This window comes from Phaenicophaeus curvirostris, chromosome 16 (assembly GCF_032191515.1).
Source record: "Phaenicophaeus curvirostris isolate KB17595 chromosome 16, BPBGC_Pcur_1.0, whole genome shotgun sequence".
Taxonomy (NCBI): domain Eukaryota; kingdom Metazoa; phylum Chordata; class Aves; order Cuculiformes; family Cuculidae; genus Phaenicophaeus; species Phaenicophaeus curvirostris.
Genome location: NC_091407.1, coordinates 5,985,608 through 6,007,421, shown reverse-complemented (window position 1 = coordinate 6,007,421; position 21,814 = coordinate 5,985,608). Strand labels below are relative to the sequence as shown.

Here is a 21,814-nt window from a genome sequence, read left to right as displayed (position 1 = left end):
TGGAACTTGTCTTTCCATAGGTAAAAGGAAATGCTGAGCATCTGCTTAGACCACCCTTAAAGACACCTGCTGCACTGACTGGCAATGAACCAGTAACAGATGTTGGAGTATTTCTTTACAGCTGCTTTTTAAAATACTTGTATGGTATAAAAGTTTGTCAAAGGGGCTACAGACCATCTCCTAAACCAACAGGGTTAGAAATAAGCAGGATTTTCTACCATATTTGCTAAGGGAATATCCATAAGCGAAATAATAGTAATTCAGATGAAGAATCAATATGTAACAAATGCAGTAACATAACAATGACCACAAAATTCAGGTGAGCAGAAATATTGTCTGAAGGGGAAAAAGCTCCTTAAGTTATTCCTGTCACACTGAACTTAATAAACTATAATTGTAAAATACATTCATATAAATCTTCACAGTAAATCCCACGGTGTTTTCCAGTTTAAGAGCAGATTACATAGGTCAGCATGAAGTTTGAGATCAATACAATAATCACATGCTGAAGTATAAGCAACCATAGGAAATTCTTCTATTTGAAAGGAGGAAATTGGTCCAAAAGTGATGAGTCTATAATTACAATATGCACAAGAAAATCCCTCAGGCTCTAAGTTCACAAGCCATTTAGACATACGTGAAATATCTTTGCACTTGTATTAAAATATACGTGTAAGTAAGCAGGGATCAAAATGAAGGTGTTTATTTTTCAGTTTTCTCTGCCTTTAGCTTTGTTTGCATCTCTATTTTAAATTACGGAACAAAATGAACCTTAGTTTTTTCAGCTAAAAAAAGATTTCTATCTAACCTTTGCTTTGGGAGATAAAGTTCACCAAATGAAATTAAGTCACCCCACAGTAAACCTTGGCCTTGTTCCATGGTGACAGGGAAAGGAATATTTGTCATAATCACTTCCAATTGGAAAAGAACAGAAAGAGATCACTGTTAATGACACAGCATCACATTGCATAGGGGACTTGGCCGACCTATCACTGCTCGAAGACGACAGCAATGGACTTGGGATCACATTTTACTTAAAGAGGAGTGAGATGCAGCGAGTTCCCTGCACAAAGCGATTTACAGCCTGAAAAGGCAAATATTTAGATCCACGTCATTTGGTACAATAGGTCCGTTTGAATTATTTTGCCTCTTGGGCCTTTTTGGTTGGTTGATTGATTGATTGGTTAGGGAGGGTAGATGAGCACAACATGCCTGCAAGATCCTCTTTTAATGCAGTTATCCTCAGCACATCCACTTCTGAGTTTCATGGGCCTTTTTAGCTAGCTTTTACAGACATGATTTAATATTCATAATCACCTTGAAAAGGCCATCTGCAATTTTAATCACTCACTACCAATTACTTTCTTTAATAGCTATGACAGCATCACTCACAGCAATCTGATAAATCCATAAGGAAAGGTGAAGGCAGCCCTGGGTACTCAGTTTCCTTCCCAGCATTTGCAGAAGATAAAACACTGCTGGCTTTTTAAACCTTCACTGTCTTGACTAAGTCAGGTTCATGGCTTTACAGATCGAAATACAGCCAGCATGGAGTAAATAAGCAAGCTTTTCTTTTTATCCCTCCTTAGCACATAAGGGATAAAGTGGGGAATAAAAATACCCACCAGGCACTTCTCTTGTCTTTCCTTCTTCATGGAACACGCTGCCCACTAAGGTACTTTCTTACACACAACAGCAGCCACCTACTTGTTCTCAGCTTGTAAACATATTTAACAGCAAATGGACAAAATGTAATAACAATTTTGCACAAATAGAGCCTCAGAGACTTGGATGTTGTGTGCACCTTCCTGGCTGCTGCATTCCCTCTATTTTATTACAGAATGTCTGCAGTCCTTCAAAGAGGCACCTTTAAACAATGATGTTCTCCCAGATTATAGGGGTTGTAACTTTGTTCCCATGCTCCATACCTAAAATGATTTATCCGTCACAAAAAGGCAAGGTTTGGGATTATGGATTATTTTTAAGAGGCTTAAGAGTGTAGACAATAGTCTGCACATGAAAAGAAATCAGCATTTCTATCACCTTACAGCACAGTCAGTAAGGAAAAAAATCCAAACTCTAATTACTCCGATGTCTAACCACTCCCCAGATGCAAACGGCAAAATGTGAAACTGAGGAGTACAAAACCAGAGGATAACGAACATCCGAGACTGGCAATTTACAGCTCCCACAGTACAACCAAGTGGACAAGAAATCAATGCAGCTTTTACTTACATCAGGTGAAGAACCTCAGTTTAAAATCAAGTCTGAGTTTCTTCTCTTACAAATTCTGTAGGAAGGCCCAATTATTTTCTTATACATTACTTTAAAATTCATGGCAAATCATTTCTAAAACCTAGAAGGGTTTCCATTACTAAACCCTTTTTGTTAAAATTTAGAGGAAAAATTGTTTAGCTGATTTCAAAAGACAAACCTAGATGGCCAGCGTATAAATAAGGAACTTTCATATTTTCTACTGAACGAAACAACAGTAACAATCATAACGGTTCTATATAAAGAAGACTATTTAATGTTTTACAGATGACCTTGAACCTTCCATGTCCTGACGCTCCAACATTCATGTTGCAGTTGTAATTGCTGTTTTCTCATTTTTGTTCACACGCCAGCTATTGTGTGCATATTCCAAATTACAAATTGCGTCTATCTGGCAGAATCATGACAGACACATTGAGAAGCTTCTATCCTCATTAGATTTTCCTATTCTGTGATGCATATTGAGAAGAAATTAAAAACATCTTTAATATGAGGAGTTTTAAAAATGATAACCCTCAAGCTACCATATGTTTGAAAACTTGAGATTAAGAGTAGTTTTTGTAAATATGCTGGGGGGTTCTGCCATGCAGACCTTTAGCATATGTAAAACAATCTTTAGGATATATTTAGGCTCTTGCAGTAACTAAGTAAGTGCAAAGTTATTCTATTAAACATCTGTTTTGAGCATATTTATTATTCCTTGTCTATATCATGTATAAGACTTTTCAAGCATGCCTAACACAATGGCAGTTTGAAGAACATCATTAAATGGCTCCTAAATTAGTTATTTTCCAAATTGAGGAGCAAGTGCTACTCCTATGAATAAAAAAAAAATGACATGCTGCAAGTTAATCCAATTCATAAGAAATAAGATGCTCCTCACTATTTTTCTAAGCAGGACCTTTGAACTTTATACCTTCTTGTTCACTGACCAGCCAGGACAACCTCCCTCATTTACTTTAGAACAGTAAAGAGCTGTCACAGCCATCTATTACATGGATGTTTTTCTCTAGATACGATTTTTTTTTCTTAAAATAGCATGTTTAAGCTAAAGCTCTCTTCAGCAAAACACAGACTCTTACTTTCTCAGTAAGAAGTACCTTCAGTAGGATTTAGCAACTTTAAATACACCCAACTGTGTAAGGTGGGAAGCCAACCGAACAATTTCTAGTCAAGTATTCAGCATGCTCCAGAAGTCTGACATACCACAATGGGACTCATAAGAGATCAAAAGGTAATGTTGGAAAGGGGTAAATTGATATCCATGCCGCCAGTAGCTACTCCTTTTAAAGCTTCAGAATCATGATACTTACATAAACTGAAATGAAAAGCCTTTTACAAATGCCTACAAATCACTCTGGAAGTTCTCAGAAGGTGCAGTTTATCCTGGGTGTACATAATAATGAAATAAACTTGTCTAGGGAAAAGACTGTTTGCCAGTCTTGCAGTTCCACAAACTGGCCACCATTGGATGTTATTGACTTCACTAAATCTTCTGAGTTTAATAAGACAATAAAAATAATAGAAATCATAAATCATATCTATGTACTAGATTCAGGTTTTGTGATATTATTGGTACATATTAAAAAGCTTTTCAAAGATCCCAAAGTAAAGGATCCCCAAAACTTACAAGAACAGACAGGAATAACTATTCACGTAAACAATTAGAAATAAACTTAAGTGCAAAGTGTTTAAGCAAGAGTGAGAAAATCAGTTCGCTTCTCACTGAAATGAACTAGAAAAGAGAGACAAAAGAAAAATGTTTTCACTGCAGAATGCAGTGAAGTTGGATTTGGACTATACTACCAATTTTACTATTTTTGCCCATGAAAGATGATTCAATCTTGAGTAACCAATATCATCTTTTCATGTCTGATCAAAACAATGTTTATTTCAGCAGCTTCTTTTCATCTTATACCATGCTAGAGTATTAGTGCACAACTGCAGAAAAACACTGATCAAAAAATCAGATTTTCTTTTTAACTTCTGCGGTGTTATTTAAAAAAAAAAGTACGTGAATCGGTGAGATTGAAAAGTCTCTATTGAACTAGGAATACTTTTCTGTCCAGAGAAGTTTTCTGGCATTTCTCTTATGCTGGTCTTCCAACAAATCATCACAATTTGTTCAAGATGGCATTTTCCTGGATGGCATGTATAATTGATGTATGTCACATTTTATAAAATGATTGCAAGGTAAATTCAATTTTCTCTTTCCTTATTTGTGTCCTCTAAGAATCTCTTATCTCCACATATCAATTACAGAGCAGTGACAGAGATAGGATACAAATCACTCCAATGAATGTAATAGCAAAACTGATTAGAGATAGGGAGAGATTAATTGCATGTGTCAGATATAAATAAAGGATTTAGGAGACAACCCAGGATTTTGAGTGTGTGTATATTCCAGACAAAGTCCCAAACCTTATAAACAGACAAGTGCAACAAGAAGCTATGTTAAAATAAGTTAGATTGTAGAAACTTTAGCATTTGCCATTTTGTCAGAGCAGTATGCATAATGTATGTACATATGCTGAAGAAACACATGCTCTGCTTCACCAGCTAGCTATGAGTCCCCATAACAGGGTTGTATTGCTGCTCTTGGGAGAAAATGAGAGAACTATTCTTCCAATAAAGCATGTATTTAAAGCTTTATTGCATTTGTTGATGCAACATGATGAAAATTAAGTGCCAGCTATTTAAACATGTTTTATGCTGATTTTGGCTGCTTAAGTTCTCTCCCATAGGAAGATTTTTTCAGTCTTACAGAAAGTTTACTTCATTATCTTTCCACTGCAAAAACTACTAGCAAAGGAGACACCAGTTGCCTAGGTCACAGGCGGAAGAAGATGCAGAAGTGCATCATGGGTGCCAATAAGTATTATCAAAAATAGTCCAGAGGAAGAAGAAGTTGGAGATCCACCAGTACTTCTGCCAATTTACCAGAAAGAGCACTGACAGAATATTAGGGTAAAACCAAAGAAAAGCTCAAGCTGCCGCAGAGGTTTCTTGGCTTATCTCCATTATTCCTGCAGTTCAGCTATCTGTAATTTAAACCACAGATCTCCCTACATTCATTACAGATAAAAGTAATGAAAGCTTTCTTTTAGGGTGAAGAGAGGTAAAGAAATACAGAAAAGATCTGGCTAAAGCCTTAAAAAACCCAAGAACAACAACAAAAACAACAAAAAAGCCACCCCAATGAAATTTAGAATCCGAGAATGCTGATAAATCATAATAATCATCTGTAATTTCTTTGTAACACATCTAAAAATATTCCACGCTTCAATACATTTTTCTTTTTGCAGTAGAGAATAGGGTAAACCATTGAGAATATCAGCCCTTACTGGCATTCCCAGCTCTGGTTAAAGCTTAAACTAACATTTGTTCCATCACAGCAACTCCAGATCTTTAACACTAACTTAATTTAGTCCTTTTCATTATAGCTATAATTAAGTCAAATGCATTTTAGTAACAATTATATACATACCTATATCTCAAATGTGTGGTTAAGTTGTACTCAATAAATTTTATTCTCAAAATAGAAAGAAACAAAGATGCCCATTTAAAAATTTATGCCCTTTAGTATTAAAGCAGATTGGAGCTACAACTGAAGAAAAAGCATCCAGACAGACAGTATTTTACCAGGGTATTAGAGATGGCGTTTAAACAGAATTTATCCTTAAAAGTTTCATTTTAAATTGTGAACACTGCTGTAGTCTCCTTCAAATTAACATTTTGGATAACAAAAGTATGTTAACTGACCATCAAAGCAACAAGCACATATTTACTCATGAAACCAGCTGTGACACAATCACTAGCACATCCTTCCTGGAAATCCTGCTTGGCAAAGAAAAAGCAAAACCCATGTAGAAAATGGGAAAGGAAAGAAATGTTATTTCAATAAGGACTTAAAACCAGTGCACAGAGGGCCGAGCTGTGCTACACTGGATTTCCCCAGTATCTGGTCAGAACCTCAGGCAGTTGTGTATAATAGTGGCACAGAAATGCAATTTCATTTCATCCCATATTCCTCTCCTTCCTCCACCAAAAAAAGGAAAAAAAAAAAAAGCCATCATTGAAGCACTAATTTCACCTCAACGGCACCGACCCAGAGAGGCTAAGCAAAGTAAATTCCCTTGGCAGGAACTAAAAACAGTTTGACAAGTTTATAGAGCTTGGTGGATTTGACCTCAGAATAGAAATATCTATTCCCTGGGGGTGCCAGTCCATTCCTTCCCCCCTCCCCCACACCTACACCTGAAAGCTGGAAACTGCTATGAAAAATTCATGCAGCAGGATGCTTCAAACACATCCATGAAGGATCCTCAACATCTGCTGACTTGAAAAGACCTTGATGGTTAATATGAAAAATTATGTTAGCGAAATGCTCTCTTCCGGAGAGGAAAACGCCTGCTCAGAATCTTCTGAAAACTTCTCTTCTTAACAAGCCTGAAGGGTATCAAAAGTAATATCCTACCAAGAGCAACAAAAGCTAACGTGGCACTATTCCCTCACTTTCTTTCCCAACCATATAAAAAAAAAATATTTGATATCTAAAGACACTGAAAGTGACCTAAACATCCTGTGCGATCGTGAGACTCATTAAGCTGAAAGAGGGTAGATTTAGATTAGATATTAGGAAGAAATGTTTTCCTGTGAGGGTGGGGAGGCCCTGGCCAGGGTTGCCCAGGGAAGCTGTGGCTGCCCCATCCCTGGAGGTGTTCAAGGCCAGGCCGGATGGGTCTTGGAGCCCCTGATCTAGTGGGAGGTGTCCCTGCCCGGGGCAGGAGGGTTGGAACTGGAAGGGCTTTAAGGTCCCTTCCAACCCAAACCATTCTATGATTCTTTATAACAGAAAAACAAACAAGCAAAAGCTTTCAGTACAAAATCAGAACCCTGCAAATCTGAAAAGGGTCCCTTGCTCTCTAAAATTTATGCTTTGATACATAAAATTGAAGTACCAAATAGGCACCAACCGGGGACAAACAGGGTCTATTTGGCCTCACGTCAATGCCTGCCCTAACAAAATAACATTCTTCTTGTTGCTCTGCCCAGCTTCCACTTGCAACACAACACCCTGCTATTTCAAATTAATTGCAATGCAACCAAGCCAGGAGTTTAATTTTCAGCCCCCAACGTCCCTCCCCCCTCCCCCACTATTTTTTGGTTCAGCGTTGCTAGTGCTCAAGGGAAAAATTTATCTTCGTTAAATGATAATTGGCTTTATTATCTTTGACTCTTCAGAAATGCTGGCTGGCAAGGTTTTTAAAATTTTCATCAATCTTGTTTTCTGTTTTTACAAAGCCTGCATCAGAAAAATACATCAGTCTGCAGAACACACTGTATCTCCTGGTGTTATGAATAGGTCTTGAGACTATCTAATTTACTAATAAATCTATTGAAGCGACACGCATCTCAATATTTCACAGCCTAACAAGAAGGTCCAGAAGCAAGTCCCCGAATCGCAGTTCCAGATGATTAGCACTGCAAAACCAATTGAAGCAGGAGCATCTAAGCTGTCAGACAGCTTACACATCCCCACCTTTTGCAAACTTGCCATTTAAATCACTTACTGGGGGACGCTTTCTCAATTTTTTTCATAAAATACAGCAACTAAACTCAGAAATAGCAGCGCACGCCGTTAAAAGTTGCTCAGACTGGGCCAACGGTGCTCACAGCTACAATGTGGCACTGAAGTTAATAATAGAAAAATCTCAGCAGGGCTTTCAAACTTCTTCTACAGCGGCACAAGAGTCTTGTCACATTATCATGTAATAAAGTAACGGGGACATGCATTGCATACGTTGCAATGAATACCTCAGCCGGTTCCTTACAGTAACAAAAAAGCTCCCTATGATTTTTTTCTTTTCTGCCCTCTGAAAAAATACTTCAACTCTTGACTAGAGATCCTTATGGCCCAATCAAGGAAGCTGTTAACACCCCTGCTCCTCCTTTCCCTGCAAAAACGCCTCCAAGCGTAAGTGGCACAGCCGACAGCAAAGTACCATGCATCAGTTTTTATTTATTTTTAAGTTCCATGACAGAATTGTAGAGGCTTGGAGACAAAGTTTTAAAGAAATTTAGCTGATACACAGAAAAGAGCCTTTCAGGAAATAAGAGTTTAATGGTGGCCTTAAAGATTGAAGGTTTCACTAAAGTAAGTGTCCTGCCAACACTGGGAAGATCAAAGACGTGATATTTTATCTCCCTGACAAGCCAGAGTCTTTAGGAAGAGATCTGGCCATCTGTGCTGCAGTGTATGTCTATCTCCAGGAGAACGGGCACAAACAAAAAGGCTAAAGAATTAAGGATCAGTTTAAGATATGATCATCAAACCTATTGTTGAATAGAAGGAGACATTGTACTCGGTGTTAGCAAGGTCGCACCTCAAATCCTGGGTTCAGTTTTGTGCCCCTCAGTACAGGACAGACAAGGAGAGGCTGGAGAGCAGCCAGAGAAGGGCAACAAGGGCTGGGGAAGGGTCTGGAGCACAGGGGTTATGGGGAGCTGAGGAATCTGGGGATGTTTAGTCTGGAGAAGAGGATGCTGATGGGAGATCTCATTGCTCTCTACAACTACCTAAGGGTGTAGCAAGGCAGCTGTTAGTCTCTTCGCTCAAGCAAGAAGTGAAAGGATGAGGGGAAATGGCCTCAAGTTGTGTCAGGGGAGGTTTAGACTGGATATAAGGAAATATTACTTCATGGAAAGGGTTGTCACACACTAGACCAGGCTGCCCAGGGACCTGGTTGAGTCACCTAGAGGCATTTAAAAGATGTGTAGATGTAGGGACATGGCTCAGTGGATTTGGCAGCGTTAGGTTTGTGGTTGGACTTTATGATCTCAAAGGTCTTTTCCAAACTAAATGATTCTGAGATTCTCTGAAACAGGAAAGAACATTAAGGATTTCCCAAATGTTTTTATCCAAAAGTAATATCCAGAAAACTTGCAACAGCTCAGTGATAGATTAAATCTTACACCTCGTGAGTCAAGTGGGGAAATTCCAACAGAGCTAAACCTGATATCCTCTGAAACAATAATAATCACAGTTTTCCAACTTCCATGCATTACCTTTCTAATCGGGGGTGACGGTTGGAGGTTAAGACTTGATGCTGCTTTGGACTCCATGAGCTATAGGCGAGATTGACAAGAAATGAAGTGTCTTTACCTTTAATAGTCAAAGCCCTACTAGAGAATTCATCGTGATTGGGGTCTTTGTGATGTTGAATATATTTCAAAAATACAGTCTCAAATCATCTTATTCAACATGTATAAAATATACTAAACTCTCCTTCAATTAATAACTATTTTCCAGACAGCATTCAAACTCCACTTACTTCCAGCCACATTTCAAGGCACCAACTTTAATCTGCAGCACAAAGCCCTATAACTCATCACCTGCCTAGCTCAGGGCTACATCTTTCTCGTACTGCCAGTCTCGTATTTTGGACCAGGACAGGACAGCTTACAGCTTTCTCAGCTGTGAGACTGATTCAGCAAATCTGCTTTTCCTACAAGCTGGAGCAAGCCTGACACCAATATCCTTCAAGGAATAACAAGCTATGCATATCTAACACTGTTCTCAGTGGATGACTGCCCTGGGAATTATCTCTAGGTTTTTTTTTCCTTTTGCCCTCAATAAAAGTGGCAATATGCATGCTGAGTCATGTAGCAAGGTTGTACTCAGTAATTAATACAAAAAGTACTCGTATAGAGATTCAATAGTCCACTTTAACTGTGGTTTATTTTATTTTGATTAAACTGTTTAAATTTTATGAATGCCCTAATGGAATATGACACATCATCACTCTTAGCATCTGATAAGATTCAGGCAGTGACAACTCAATGTGATATCTTCCATACCTGGATGTATCTTTAACTGTCTATTTCTAACCCCTTGCTGAAATCCTTTACTACTCTTCCAAAAACCATAATTTTACTGCAACCATTCTCTGCATATTGCTTCAGGACTATATTTTTGCCTGATTATTTTCTGTTACTGGGCCAAAAATGCTTATTCACTTCTATCTAATGTACCACATACTTTCCTTTCTCAGATCAAAGTTCAGAACAATCATGTTAATCTCATTTTCTTTACAGACACTGTAATACCTTATGGCCAGTGCATTTCTTCAACACCCTCATAGCATTAGTAGCCCTAGATATCAAGACAACAATTTAAAAACCTCATTGGCTAATATTGATTTTAGCAAGCAAATCCATTTTTGGCTTTCCATCTTGCCTCATTCTTCATTTTCTTTTATCCATTTAATCTCTTCTATTTTTCACGTTCCAGATAGATTTTGCATTCATGGTATCAAGTCTGAACGCATTTTGAAGTGTTTTCTGTCCCATATGCCCATACTGCCTTCTGCTTTGCATAGCACTTGTTATGCATGCATGATCACAGACTCTTTCTAGCATTAATTAAGATACAAAATTAAAGTGGGAAGTACATTATTGGTCACATAATACAAACAACACAAATTTGCTTTAAAAATGAAATTACTAAAGTGTTAGCAAACCTCTTCATACTGTCAGAAATAATAATGTTTACAATCTACATGCCACAGTACAGCCAGAATTCACAAGTGGATTTGGAATATTATTTCCACTTCAGAAAGACACACATAAAACCCCTGAGAAAATCATTTAGTTTATAAACATATCTGGAAGAAAACACAGGTTTGTCTCTTGCGCTGTCGGTTACACCACACAGCTTCTGCCCTCCCTGAGCTCTGATCCCACCAACAGGGCTTCTATTGCTTGTGTAACAACAGCTTTCCTTGAAATCCGATTAGGAATTTTAGCAGAAAAGTCATATTTTCTTAACTATAACACGTTTCACAGGAAAACTTTTGATGAACTTCTGACAAACATAAGCGTATTTCCAAAAGCTATTTGCTGGATCTCCTGCCCAGAAACCCAGACTCCCAAGTACGGAAATGAGTCATAGGGATTGTCTCAAATCTAATTTTATCCAAGATCAAGAGATCTCGGGCATATCATCACGCTAACTGATCTAGACCCGAGAACCTTATACCTCTAGAAACCTAAACCATAAGATTAGCCTTCAGTGAAGTTGCTAGCATCATCAACAGTTTACCCAGTCCTCTCTTTCTCATATCTATAATGAGAAACAGAAACCTTAGCACACAGACCAACATACTCCCTGTCTCACTGCTACATTAAAAACACTTTCACCAAACGCCCTCAGAAATGGACTCAAACCATTCTACATGGTTAGAATATTAGTTTCTTACACATTTACTAAATGCTTTACAATTACAATTTGCAATAGTTCACACATACGTGGGTTTGGTAAACATGCAGGTTTGTATACTTTGTGTGCAGTCATCTCTGACCCCATTGCTCTGCTGCTTTTCCTTCCCCTTTGCTGTAAAATGTACTCATGGAATGCCTCTGTAATGGGAGGTGTTCATATAATTTGTGCAATGTAAAATAACAGGCAATAACAATGAAACGCATGTTCCCTGGGACTCTGTGATAACTCCGGGTAAAAATAATGCCATAGACTGGGAATAGACTCATTAATAAAATTGCACTCAGAAGGGTGACTTGTTTACTTACGCACAATGGAAAACAATACATTATAAACCCCTGCATTAAAAAGAAATTATGATCACAACTTCACAACAAACAGCGAGGGATGTCATCATGCACCTGCCATGCACAAAATAAACTATCAGGCAAAAGGCTGTGAGGGTGATTTGTCGAGGGCATATACTCCATGAGGTCCTTCTTATTGCACAAGGAGTTCAATGTGCTCTAAACCAAGCAGAAAAAGTTCACCGCTTTTGAAGATCCAATCCCTTATTAGCAAGGTTCTTCCTATTAGGATGGGCTTTTGTGAACACTGTCTGCAACCTCAGTACGACAGTACATCATCCAGAATATTGAATACTTACTCGCTACACTCAGATGAATAAATGGACTTGTCTTGTTCTCTCCATTCTTCTCATTGACCGCCTGGACGTAGTAGCCTCCTGCATCAGTCAGTGATGTTGCAAGGATCACCAGCTGATTCTCCAGGGTGATGGCTCTATTTAGGAAAGAGAAAGATTGCATTGAAACCAGAAGAATGGTATCCACTACACAAAAACTGTACAACACTTCACACTTGACGGTCAATGAATACCATATCAATCTATCTCAATCATCGTCAGAGAATCAAAACCAACCTGATTTCAAACACATTCACAAATAACACTAGAGATCTTTGATGTTTCTAAGCCTTTTCTCTGGTTGGATCATGTAAGATGTTCATGGTGATATGCAGAGAGCTATAACATGTGAAACAAAACCAGTTTAAATGCCAATAAGAAGTTACACAAGAAACAGCAAATAACAGCAGAGTCTGATAGCCTGCAGACTGCATTGCTATGGGTTGATGATGGTCCTTGCAAACACTCGTATGCCGCAGACAGTTTTATTGAAAGCCTTCTCAACAAAGGAAAGCCAGCCTATTAAAAGAGACACTCAGAGAGTAACAGCACCTAGTTTAGTGTGGGGAAAAAAACGTAAAAATCAAAGGCAGCAGAACCTCAGAAGATAAACTTTCTGTATTTTATGGCATCGCTAATTATCACAACATCACAGACAAGAACATTGGCAATTTAGAGCCTAATTGATATACACAGATGATCTGTGTGTAGATAGGGAGGGAAGAGTTTTCATTTAATCTAAAGCAGGTAGGAAAGTACAAACCTTTAGTCAGCACTGGTGCAGGCCTGAAGGAGTCAATAAATGTCATTGTGTAACGCCTATTCTTGCATAGGGCTGCTACATAACAAATGTCTCTATAAACTCCCTCGTAGGCAGCATTCTGCACTGCAATAGGGTTGGTTACCTTGCATTTTACAAATCTTAGATGATCCTTCCTTGACTACGCAAGATGAATTTCAATCTAGAGACAACCTGTAAAAAATTAAGGGCTTAACTGAACAGGACACAGGAAGCTCAAAAAACAGATAAGAGTAAAAGAACACATAAAATTCCAAAGATACTCTGTGGAGCAAAGTGACGACACTAAATTAGACTGGGACAGGCACAAACTTGGTATTCTGAATGAATACTTGGTGCAGGAAACTCCTGCCTTCCCTTCTATTACTTCAGGAGAAGTCCCATCAAGTCCAGCTGTGCTATTAGTCATATCCTCCAGCATGTGATTGAAACAACATATAAAATTATTATACTGGACAAAAGTTCATACATCAATAGGCGTCAAAAAGAATCAGTGCCAAGTCAAAGTATCCATCCACTAATTAATCAATAATGAACAATCCTACATTTTTTCCTCCTGTTTCAGCATGCTGTGGTTAACAATAATTCACAACTACTTTGCTTTTGAAAAAGGATTTAAAGCAATAGGGGCAACCACACATTCCTACTGCAGCGTACTAGCTTTTACGTGTAGGAGGGGCCATAGAAAATTACAGGGAGAACACAGCGATGTTCAAAGGCTCTGTGTACTTTATTCACATCACTTTCATTTTCTAACGTGGATACAACAAACGCTGAATTTCTATAAAGCTATCAGTAAATACCAATAAATAAAACCTTCCTGAAAATAATAAAGGGCTGTACTTTCACTTTCAAAATCAGTCTTCACACATCCACTAAAGATGCTGTTTACATCATCTCTACTGACATGTTTTATAATAAAACCTACTAAAAAAAAAAAATCAGTGTTTTTTTTCTCTATTCAGTGAGCCTATACTAGATCAAATGACTTAGAAAAATAAAGTAACTGTGATAGATTTACAGAGTAGGGATATAAAGAGCAATTAATATGACATTTGATAAAGCAAATAAAGATAAAATTTCAATGAACTGCTAATAATTGACTATTAAAAGACAATGACATTCACATTCATTTCTACTACAGTTCTAAAGAAAGCAACTGTAGAAAGATTGTTTGAAAATACTGATATATATTTCAGTTGCCAGCTGCAACTGTACCTAAATTTTCACTGGTTATTCTTAAATATTGTTGGGATGCACATGGCTACCATCTGTATTAAACCGGCTGGAAATTCTGACAATTAAACCATTATACTTACTATATACTTATCAAAAGTAAAGGGAATTGAGATAAATTTCTTAAGAAACTTGTTCAAAATGAAGATTTTTAAAAATTATAATACACAAATATTCATTGCAATGTGAGCAAAATAACATTTGAGTGAAATGTAAGGAAATTGTCAAGAATAAATGAAGTATATTTGAATCTAAAGAGACAAGTGCAGAAGGGCTAAACATAAATTCCATGTTCAAAAAAAGTGTAAAAAGTTTGATGTTAATTTGTATAGAAAAAAAGAACCAGAAGACAAAAAAAAAAAAAATCTTCTGAAGACAACTCTTTGGGGTCATTAAGTCAAATTAATGATTAATTTGAAACCCCCAAATGAGTTATTGATATCTTAATAATTCTGTGAAAAATGGAACGCTTCAATTTCATTAACTACAGACAGGGACAGCACAAGACACAAGGAGTTTTATTTTAGATCAAGTATTAGCTCTATGCATCAGGAAAATCAATTAGTCACGTTTTAAGGACTCATTAATTCCAATGTTTCTAAACCATCTGAAGATTCACGCCCCAGCCCTTACCAGGGTTGCAGCCACAACAGCTGCATAGAGCGACCTAACATTGGCTTAACACGTTTTCCTGCGTTTATTGATTGTATTCATTGTCTGATATGACTTTTAAGTTATGACAGCACCACACTAATGTTCCAAGGAAAATCTGATTCCCGGCTGCTCAGTTTATCAGCAGATATGAGGGAGACAACTGCAGCAGATGGAGTGGACCCCTCAGTAATTCATAGCCAGCACAGAATTCATGAAAAATATAAATATTGTTTTAACCGAATCTAACATTTTCAAGACAGGAGCAACCAGCAAGTAAACTGAGCAGACTGATCCTTTGGGATTTCTTATGCACAGAGAAAGGTTCATTTTAAATCATAAACTTAAATAGAAAAATTTTTAAAATGTCTCTGGAGCTCACTGGAAGCCTGTAGGGAACAGCAGCCAACATACAAACAGCGACGTACATGTCTGAGGGGTAGGCAGTCATAATGGGGGATTCAGTATTATCATGCCCTACGAGCATTTCACTGATACTTTATCACAAAAGCAGCCAGAAACTAGAATCATAGAACGGTTGGGGTTGGAAGGGACCTTAAAAATCAATCCAGTTCCAACTCCCCTGCTAACACCTCACACTGGATCAGGTTACTCAAAGCCTCATCCAACCTGACCTTGAATACCTAAAGGGACAGGCCATCCAAATCTTCTGTGGGCAAGCTGTGCCAGTGCCTCACCACCCTCCCAGTAATTTTTTCCTAATATCTAATCTAAATCTCCCCTCTTCCAGGTTAAAACTAGAACAGGTTGATCTGAAGGGAAAGGCGAGTTGGGCTTTTGGAACTACAAGTAATCCACAACCCATGCTGACCAACCAAGGGCTGTTCTGACAGGATGGGGAAAGGCAGCAATCGCGGAAACAAATCATTTTATATACCCAGTTCTAAGCACGTGCTGAACATGTAAATGGGCACCTAAAAAAGTTTTCATCACTTCCATTTATTGCAGCCAGAATCCAGCACTTAAATACACTGGGATTTTTTAATTGCAGCCTTATCCAAATACTGAAAAAAAATCTGGTGCAAGTAATCTTTGAGTTTGATCTAAAGCTCACTGCAATTATTCTGTCAACGTCAGTGGAACATGAATCACATCTTTGGAAGTAAAGGGAATTTTCCAAAGAGGGTGCTATTATTAAGGCATTTAAGACAGTTTTGGGAGTTAAATAAGTTTTTCCTGCACTGAAAATTGCATCATTTATTAAAACGCTGCAAACGAATTCTTTGGTATCTTAAATAGGTAGATTTCCATTAGTAATGGTTTTTAAGTGAAAATAACAATATTTTGTCTACAAGTAGATAATCCCAAAAGCTAGATATTTGTTAGCCTATTAGTCTAACAGATTACACAATAAATAGATAATACTAGGTTATAAAAACACCATAAAATAAAAATCAGAGTAACCTGATTAGGCTTTCTCTTAGAAGGATGCCATCTGCTCATGAACCAGTATGCAATATTTTATCACAAAGGCCTTTATAAAGCCTCTTTTCCAATATTTTCTCCAGCTAATACAGATATTAATCTCTCTTTACAAGATACTTTTTCTAGAAAACCTCTGTTCCCCTTTTAAAAACTTTTGTCCACAGTACAGAGCAAATGCCAATCTTTTACTACAAGCCAGACAACTCACAGTAACAGTGATGTTAACAGAAACGGGAGAGATTATGGAGTAATAACAACATGATTACTGAAAGACTTCCCCCATGGATTTCCCCTTTTGGAAAAACACACAGATACACTGCAGTTAAAAACACAGCTGTTCAAGTGAAATCCTGAAACAGGGTGGCACATGCCTGGCTTAACAGAGTCAGGATTTCACCACTGATGTGTCCCCAAATTCTGATAGGGAATTATTAGTCAAAGTTATTTAATTAGGTGTTTTCCATAAACAGTCTCTGACTTTCAGAACTTAATCACAGAGCAAAATATTACTGTATGTGCTACAGTGCAACGTGACCATAGCAACAAAGGACTACACTGTCATTGGATGCCAATTTTACAAAACTTTATTAAGGATCCAGATATATTGTCAATGCAAATCAATGTATTAATAAATGTTATACATACAAAGGCATTGAATATTAAGTAGAATTACACAAATTAATGCATTGATTTTATAATCAATGCTTGTTCATCAATCAATTTATTGGTTGATTTATCAATACTCAATGCTAGTTATCAATTGCTCCTCTAGCTATGCCATGGCATAACAGGCACTTCTGAGAAGCAACTGGGATTACTAGTCATGAAAGCTTCCCAAAGTTATAAAAGAATAGCCAAGACAGTCCTAAATGCCAGACAGAGCTTGAATACTATCATGAAATTAAGGAAGACTTTCTATTGAAAGGTTTAGCAGATACATTTCCAGGAGGAAAATGTGAGAAGCAGAGAATTTACATGTTTTAAGCTTGGCTTCCCTATTCCGTGATACTAAATTTGGAGCTTGTGAGGTCTTGGTTTAGTAAGGATATAGACGTTATTCCCCACATTTGTTCACAAACACATTACACAAAATCTGTTCTGTGTAAAGCAAGCGTATGACTGGAACAGAACTGAATGGAAAAATTGTACTTGACAAATCAGCAGTGATCCATCACCTGGCTGGAAAGTTAAATCAGGTAGAAATCCATAGGGCCTGTCTTTGACTTGGCATTATTTAATATTTTTATTGGTGTTTGTTGCCTGAATATAGATTTCACTTACGAAATCTGCAAGTAAAGTCCCAAAGACTCTGGAAGACAGAGGTAGAATTCCAAACGCAGAAGACCCGTACAAGCCTCTCCATGAGACTGAGGTTTACAGTTCAATGAACAAGTTCAAAACATTCTATTCAAGAAGGAATAACTGACTGCAAAACAGGTAAGCCTCAAAAGAGGGTGTGCAAACAGCAGTATCATTGGAAAATTTAAAAAATAACCCTGTTTCTTATCCAGTGTGGCCTCCATTCAGTTTTGGTTACAGATTCAAATATGTGGGCTAGTCAAGAGGAATCAAAAATCCTCAAACCAGAATCGTACGCTCCCCACCTTCAACAATCCAATCCCAAAGATTAATCTAGAAAATGCAACAAGCAAGAAAATACTCAATAACCAAAGAAGTCATCACAAGATATATACAAAGAAGTCATCTTCATATACAGACAGGAATGTTAGAAAAAAATTACATATTTAAATAGAATAATCAAATATTGAGTATTGTTATAAAAATCTTAGCAGCTCACCCTTGGAAAAGCTTATTTTTAGTCTTCGGAGGTAGACACTCCCAGAATGATGCTCAGATTAATTATCCCAAATATATATTTTAAATCATGCTCATATCAAGTGATTACTGGTCTAGCGATTAAAAAAAAACCTCACAAAACAAAATCCAAGACAACCACTACAAAACTGATCGTGAAAGAGCCATTTTCATTGAGGGCTGATCCTACCAATCCAGAAGCAAGCAATTACAGTAACAAACTAAGGAATAATATTCATAACTGTGCTACTTAAGTTAAAATGTTCTTTTTCTCCCCCCAGGTTTTCAGCAGCTTCAATTCTAATTTAATGCAACTTGATTATTATTACACAATTCTACGCCTTTGGTTTTGTTATTTTTTAAATTATTATTACATTTAAGCAACAAAACTTAGTACAGCTGATAGAAGAACCTATGTGTGCTTAAAACACAGCTCTTCAGCGTTTTCTAATGTGTGCCTGGATGTGCTATTCCAGCAACAGTACTTCCCAAACTAAAAGAAAAAAACCAGACTTTCAAGACAAAATATGCACCTTGGTCAACAACAGAAACCAAACCTTGGAATAAAATAAGTCAATTTTTTCCAGTCTCCTTTTCTTATAACTCTTACTGCATTCAAGATATTTGTAAATGGAGTATCTATTTTCTTCTCTCTCCAGTTGATCCTATAATCAGCACATTGAACTCCACTTTTGATGCTGCTATCTGTTGCTATGGACATAGATAGCAACTACTGGAAAAAGGAACAACGGAAATTTTTAAACATAAATGGGTTATTTAACCAAAACATTGCAGTTAAGAATTATAATATGTTGTTGATCTACATAGCTGGCTGACTTCACTGATGGCAAGCACAAAGACTATCTGTAATCATTTGGGATCTTATAGTTCAATTTTCAGATACAGACAGCCTTGAATATTGCTCCACTTTATGGCATTTATCCTGAACTGATTCTTCAAGGTGCTGTGGTTTTTTAAACACAGTCTTCCCCTTTCCTTCACCGTGAAAGGAAAACTTCCGTTATTAAATTATATCCTCACTTCTGATAAAAGATGTCAGCATAATGGTATGTGGTATAGTGGTTTGTAGTCAAGCATTAAAGAGCTTCCTGTTGAAGATTGTATCATCATCCCATTATTTCACCAGGATATATACTACACATTAAAAACAAACCTAAGACATGACTGTGAACCACACTAACTATAAAACAAATTAGCAGTGGTATGGCCCCGTCAGAGCAATGCACTGAAGAGATAATTGATTATACAACAATCACAAAGACTACTTCTACCTCTTAACAGAATATTTAATAGATCCACTTAGACATGCCACAACTGTGCCTACTTAGATGCTCCCAAAGTCCGTTTATCTTCCTGAACCTGTCTCAGCGCCACCTCTGCCATTTTATTCCTGATTCCACACACGCTTCATTTGAAACCATCTCCATTTTCACATAGGTGTAGCTGAGAATAAGATTTGGAACAGTTGTTGCTGTATAAACACACCTAGTCCGAGGCACTCGATATCTGTATCGCAGCAAAGGAATTGTCCACACAGGTTGGAAATAAAATTTCAAATCTCGGACAGGTCAATACAAATCTCTAACACATTTGGTCAGCTTTCACAGCTGAAACAAGTCCTTCTTCAGCAGCTAAATACACGCACGTGAGTATATTTAAAACTGATCTACTGAGTACACAGAGCATCCACAGAAATCAGCTGGTTGTAGTCAGAAAACCTAATGGCAGCTGTGTATCAGTGAAGATGGTGAAAATCATAGAATCATAGAATAACCAGCTTGGAAGAGACCCACTGGATCATAGTGTCCAACCATTCCTATCGAATGTGCTTGCCCCTGCCCTTGCCTGGCCTTCTCTTGAAACTCTGATCAAACCATAACCGCCAGTACAGCCTACGATGGCTCCAGAACCAACAGCCTAGCAGTCCATTAGTTTTTCAGCACATTACTTCTCCTTTTAATAGGACTAAATCTTTAAACAGAGCATGGATGTGGTAAAAAATAGCAAGTGACCCAAGCACTAACCTCTGCTGCTGCCTAAGAACGGTGGTACTAGGTAGCAATAAGGCAATTTATTTAGACAAATTTTACTATGAAAGATAATTAAACATTTAGTGGCCTGGATCAATACAACAGCCAACGTTAGCTATGTATAGTACTGCAGTTTGCTGAGACTAGCACTTGTGTTAGTGCTGCAAATTTATTGTACAATGTGATTATACGGTATCTTAGATTTGTCGTCAACATCAAAATAGGGATTTTGTGTACTTATTTCTACTCACACACCATTAAGACATATACTATTGCCACGCAGCAGGAATTGAGCACAGGCCCGGGAGCCAAGTACACCCAGGGTTTGCCAGTGATACATAGACTTGGGTGAGTTATTTAGCTTTTCGGTCTGTGTGTTTTGCCAAGAGAGAAAAAGGATAATAAATGCATGTATTTCTTTTTATACTGAAAAATTTATCTAAAGGCTTAAATAGTTAATACCTCTAGCACTCAAAAGATGTAGAGGATTATTTAAGTGCTAAATCTTAACACTCTTTTCTTCCCCCCCTTGCAGTTCAGTTGACTAACAGGCATTTTGTTACAACTTCAGGCAAAGCAACTTCTTGCTTTCTGCTTTTCAACTGCTGTAACATCTCCTGAATTATACACATCAGGCAGGTGAGCATTGCTTTCCAAACACCAGTCTTCCAGTAACTGATGGTATTGCACACTTCTTTCATCAGAACACCTGCACAGTAAGTACAAATGCTTTTAGTACCAAACACCTCTACCACAGTCTCCATAAAATCCTGGTTATCACTGCAAATAATACAGCAGAAGAAATTCCAAGTCAGTCCATCACAGAGGGTTTTTTAAATGCCATTAAGGCAAGCATTTCAAAACAACTCAAATTAGTGACATTAAAACATAGAGAATACTAGTTAAAAAAATCAAACCAAATGAACAGAACTTCAGTAGAAACTTAAAGGAACCAGTGGCTCTTTATTTCTAATAGAAGTAGGCCATACAGTGACATAAAAGCAAAACCAGGCTGGATACTTTCAACCATATGTTGAACGTACATATGAAGCCAAACACTGGAAACTTTAGAACAAAGAGAAAACTGCACAACGTCCCAGCAGCATTGCGTGTCATGGTTTCTACCCAAACATGATTTCCTGTCAGTTCTGTGTGAAACAGTAAATAACTGGAAAATATTGCTCTATCAATTCCATTTTAACTATTCTGTTAGGTCTGCACCGTATGCTACCAGTTAAAAATAATACAAGCTGAAAGTTTTGCAGAAACAAAAGAATCCCTCTTTCCAGTAAATGAGGCAAACTTACAAAGAGCTGCTGTGTATCAAAGCTACAAAATTTTAAAAGGTGGAAAATGAAGTTACGTGAGGGTTTATTCAAAAGACTGAGAAGATAAATGCAATTATATCTAAATTTGATCGTCCTTTTCCAAGACAAAGTAATTCTACGTATATTAAAATCTATGAAAACTGAACGTGAACATCAGCATCTTATAAAATAAAGTGCCCCGAAAGATAGCCTTTAGACATTCAGAAGTATAGCTCCCTTTTGGGATCCATTTGTATGTCGTATTTGAAACTC

At 37.4% G+C, this 21,814-nt stretch overlaps 1 protein-coding gene across 2 annotated transcripts in view; it reads right to left on the bottom strand.

Annotated features, from left to right (window-relative positions):
• SDK1 (sidekick cell adhesion molecule 1) overlaps nt 1-21,814 on the bottom strand; it is a 396,340-nt gene that overhangs the window by 200,407 nt on the left and 174,119 nt on the right. For both annotated transcript variants that reach the window (XM_069870517.1, XM_069870518.1), the window contains exon 5: nt 12,201-12,334. In XM_069870517.1, coding sequence (XP_069726618.1) covers nt 12,201-12,334 — 134 coding nt within the window. The remainder of the gene's footprint in view (nt 1-12,200; nt 12,335-21,814) is intronic.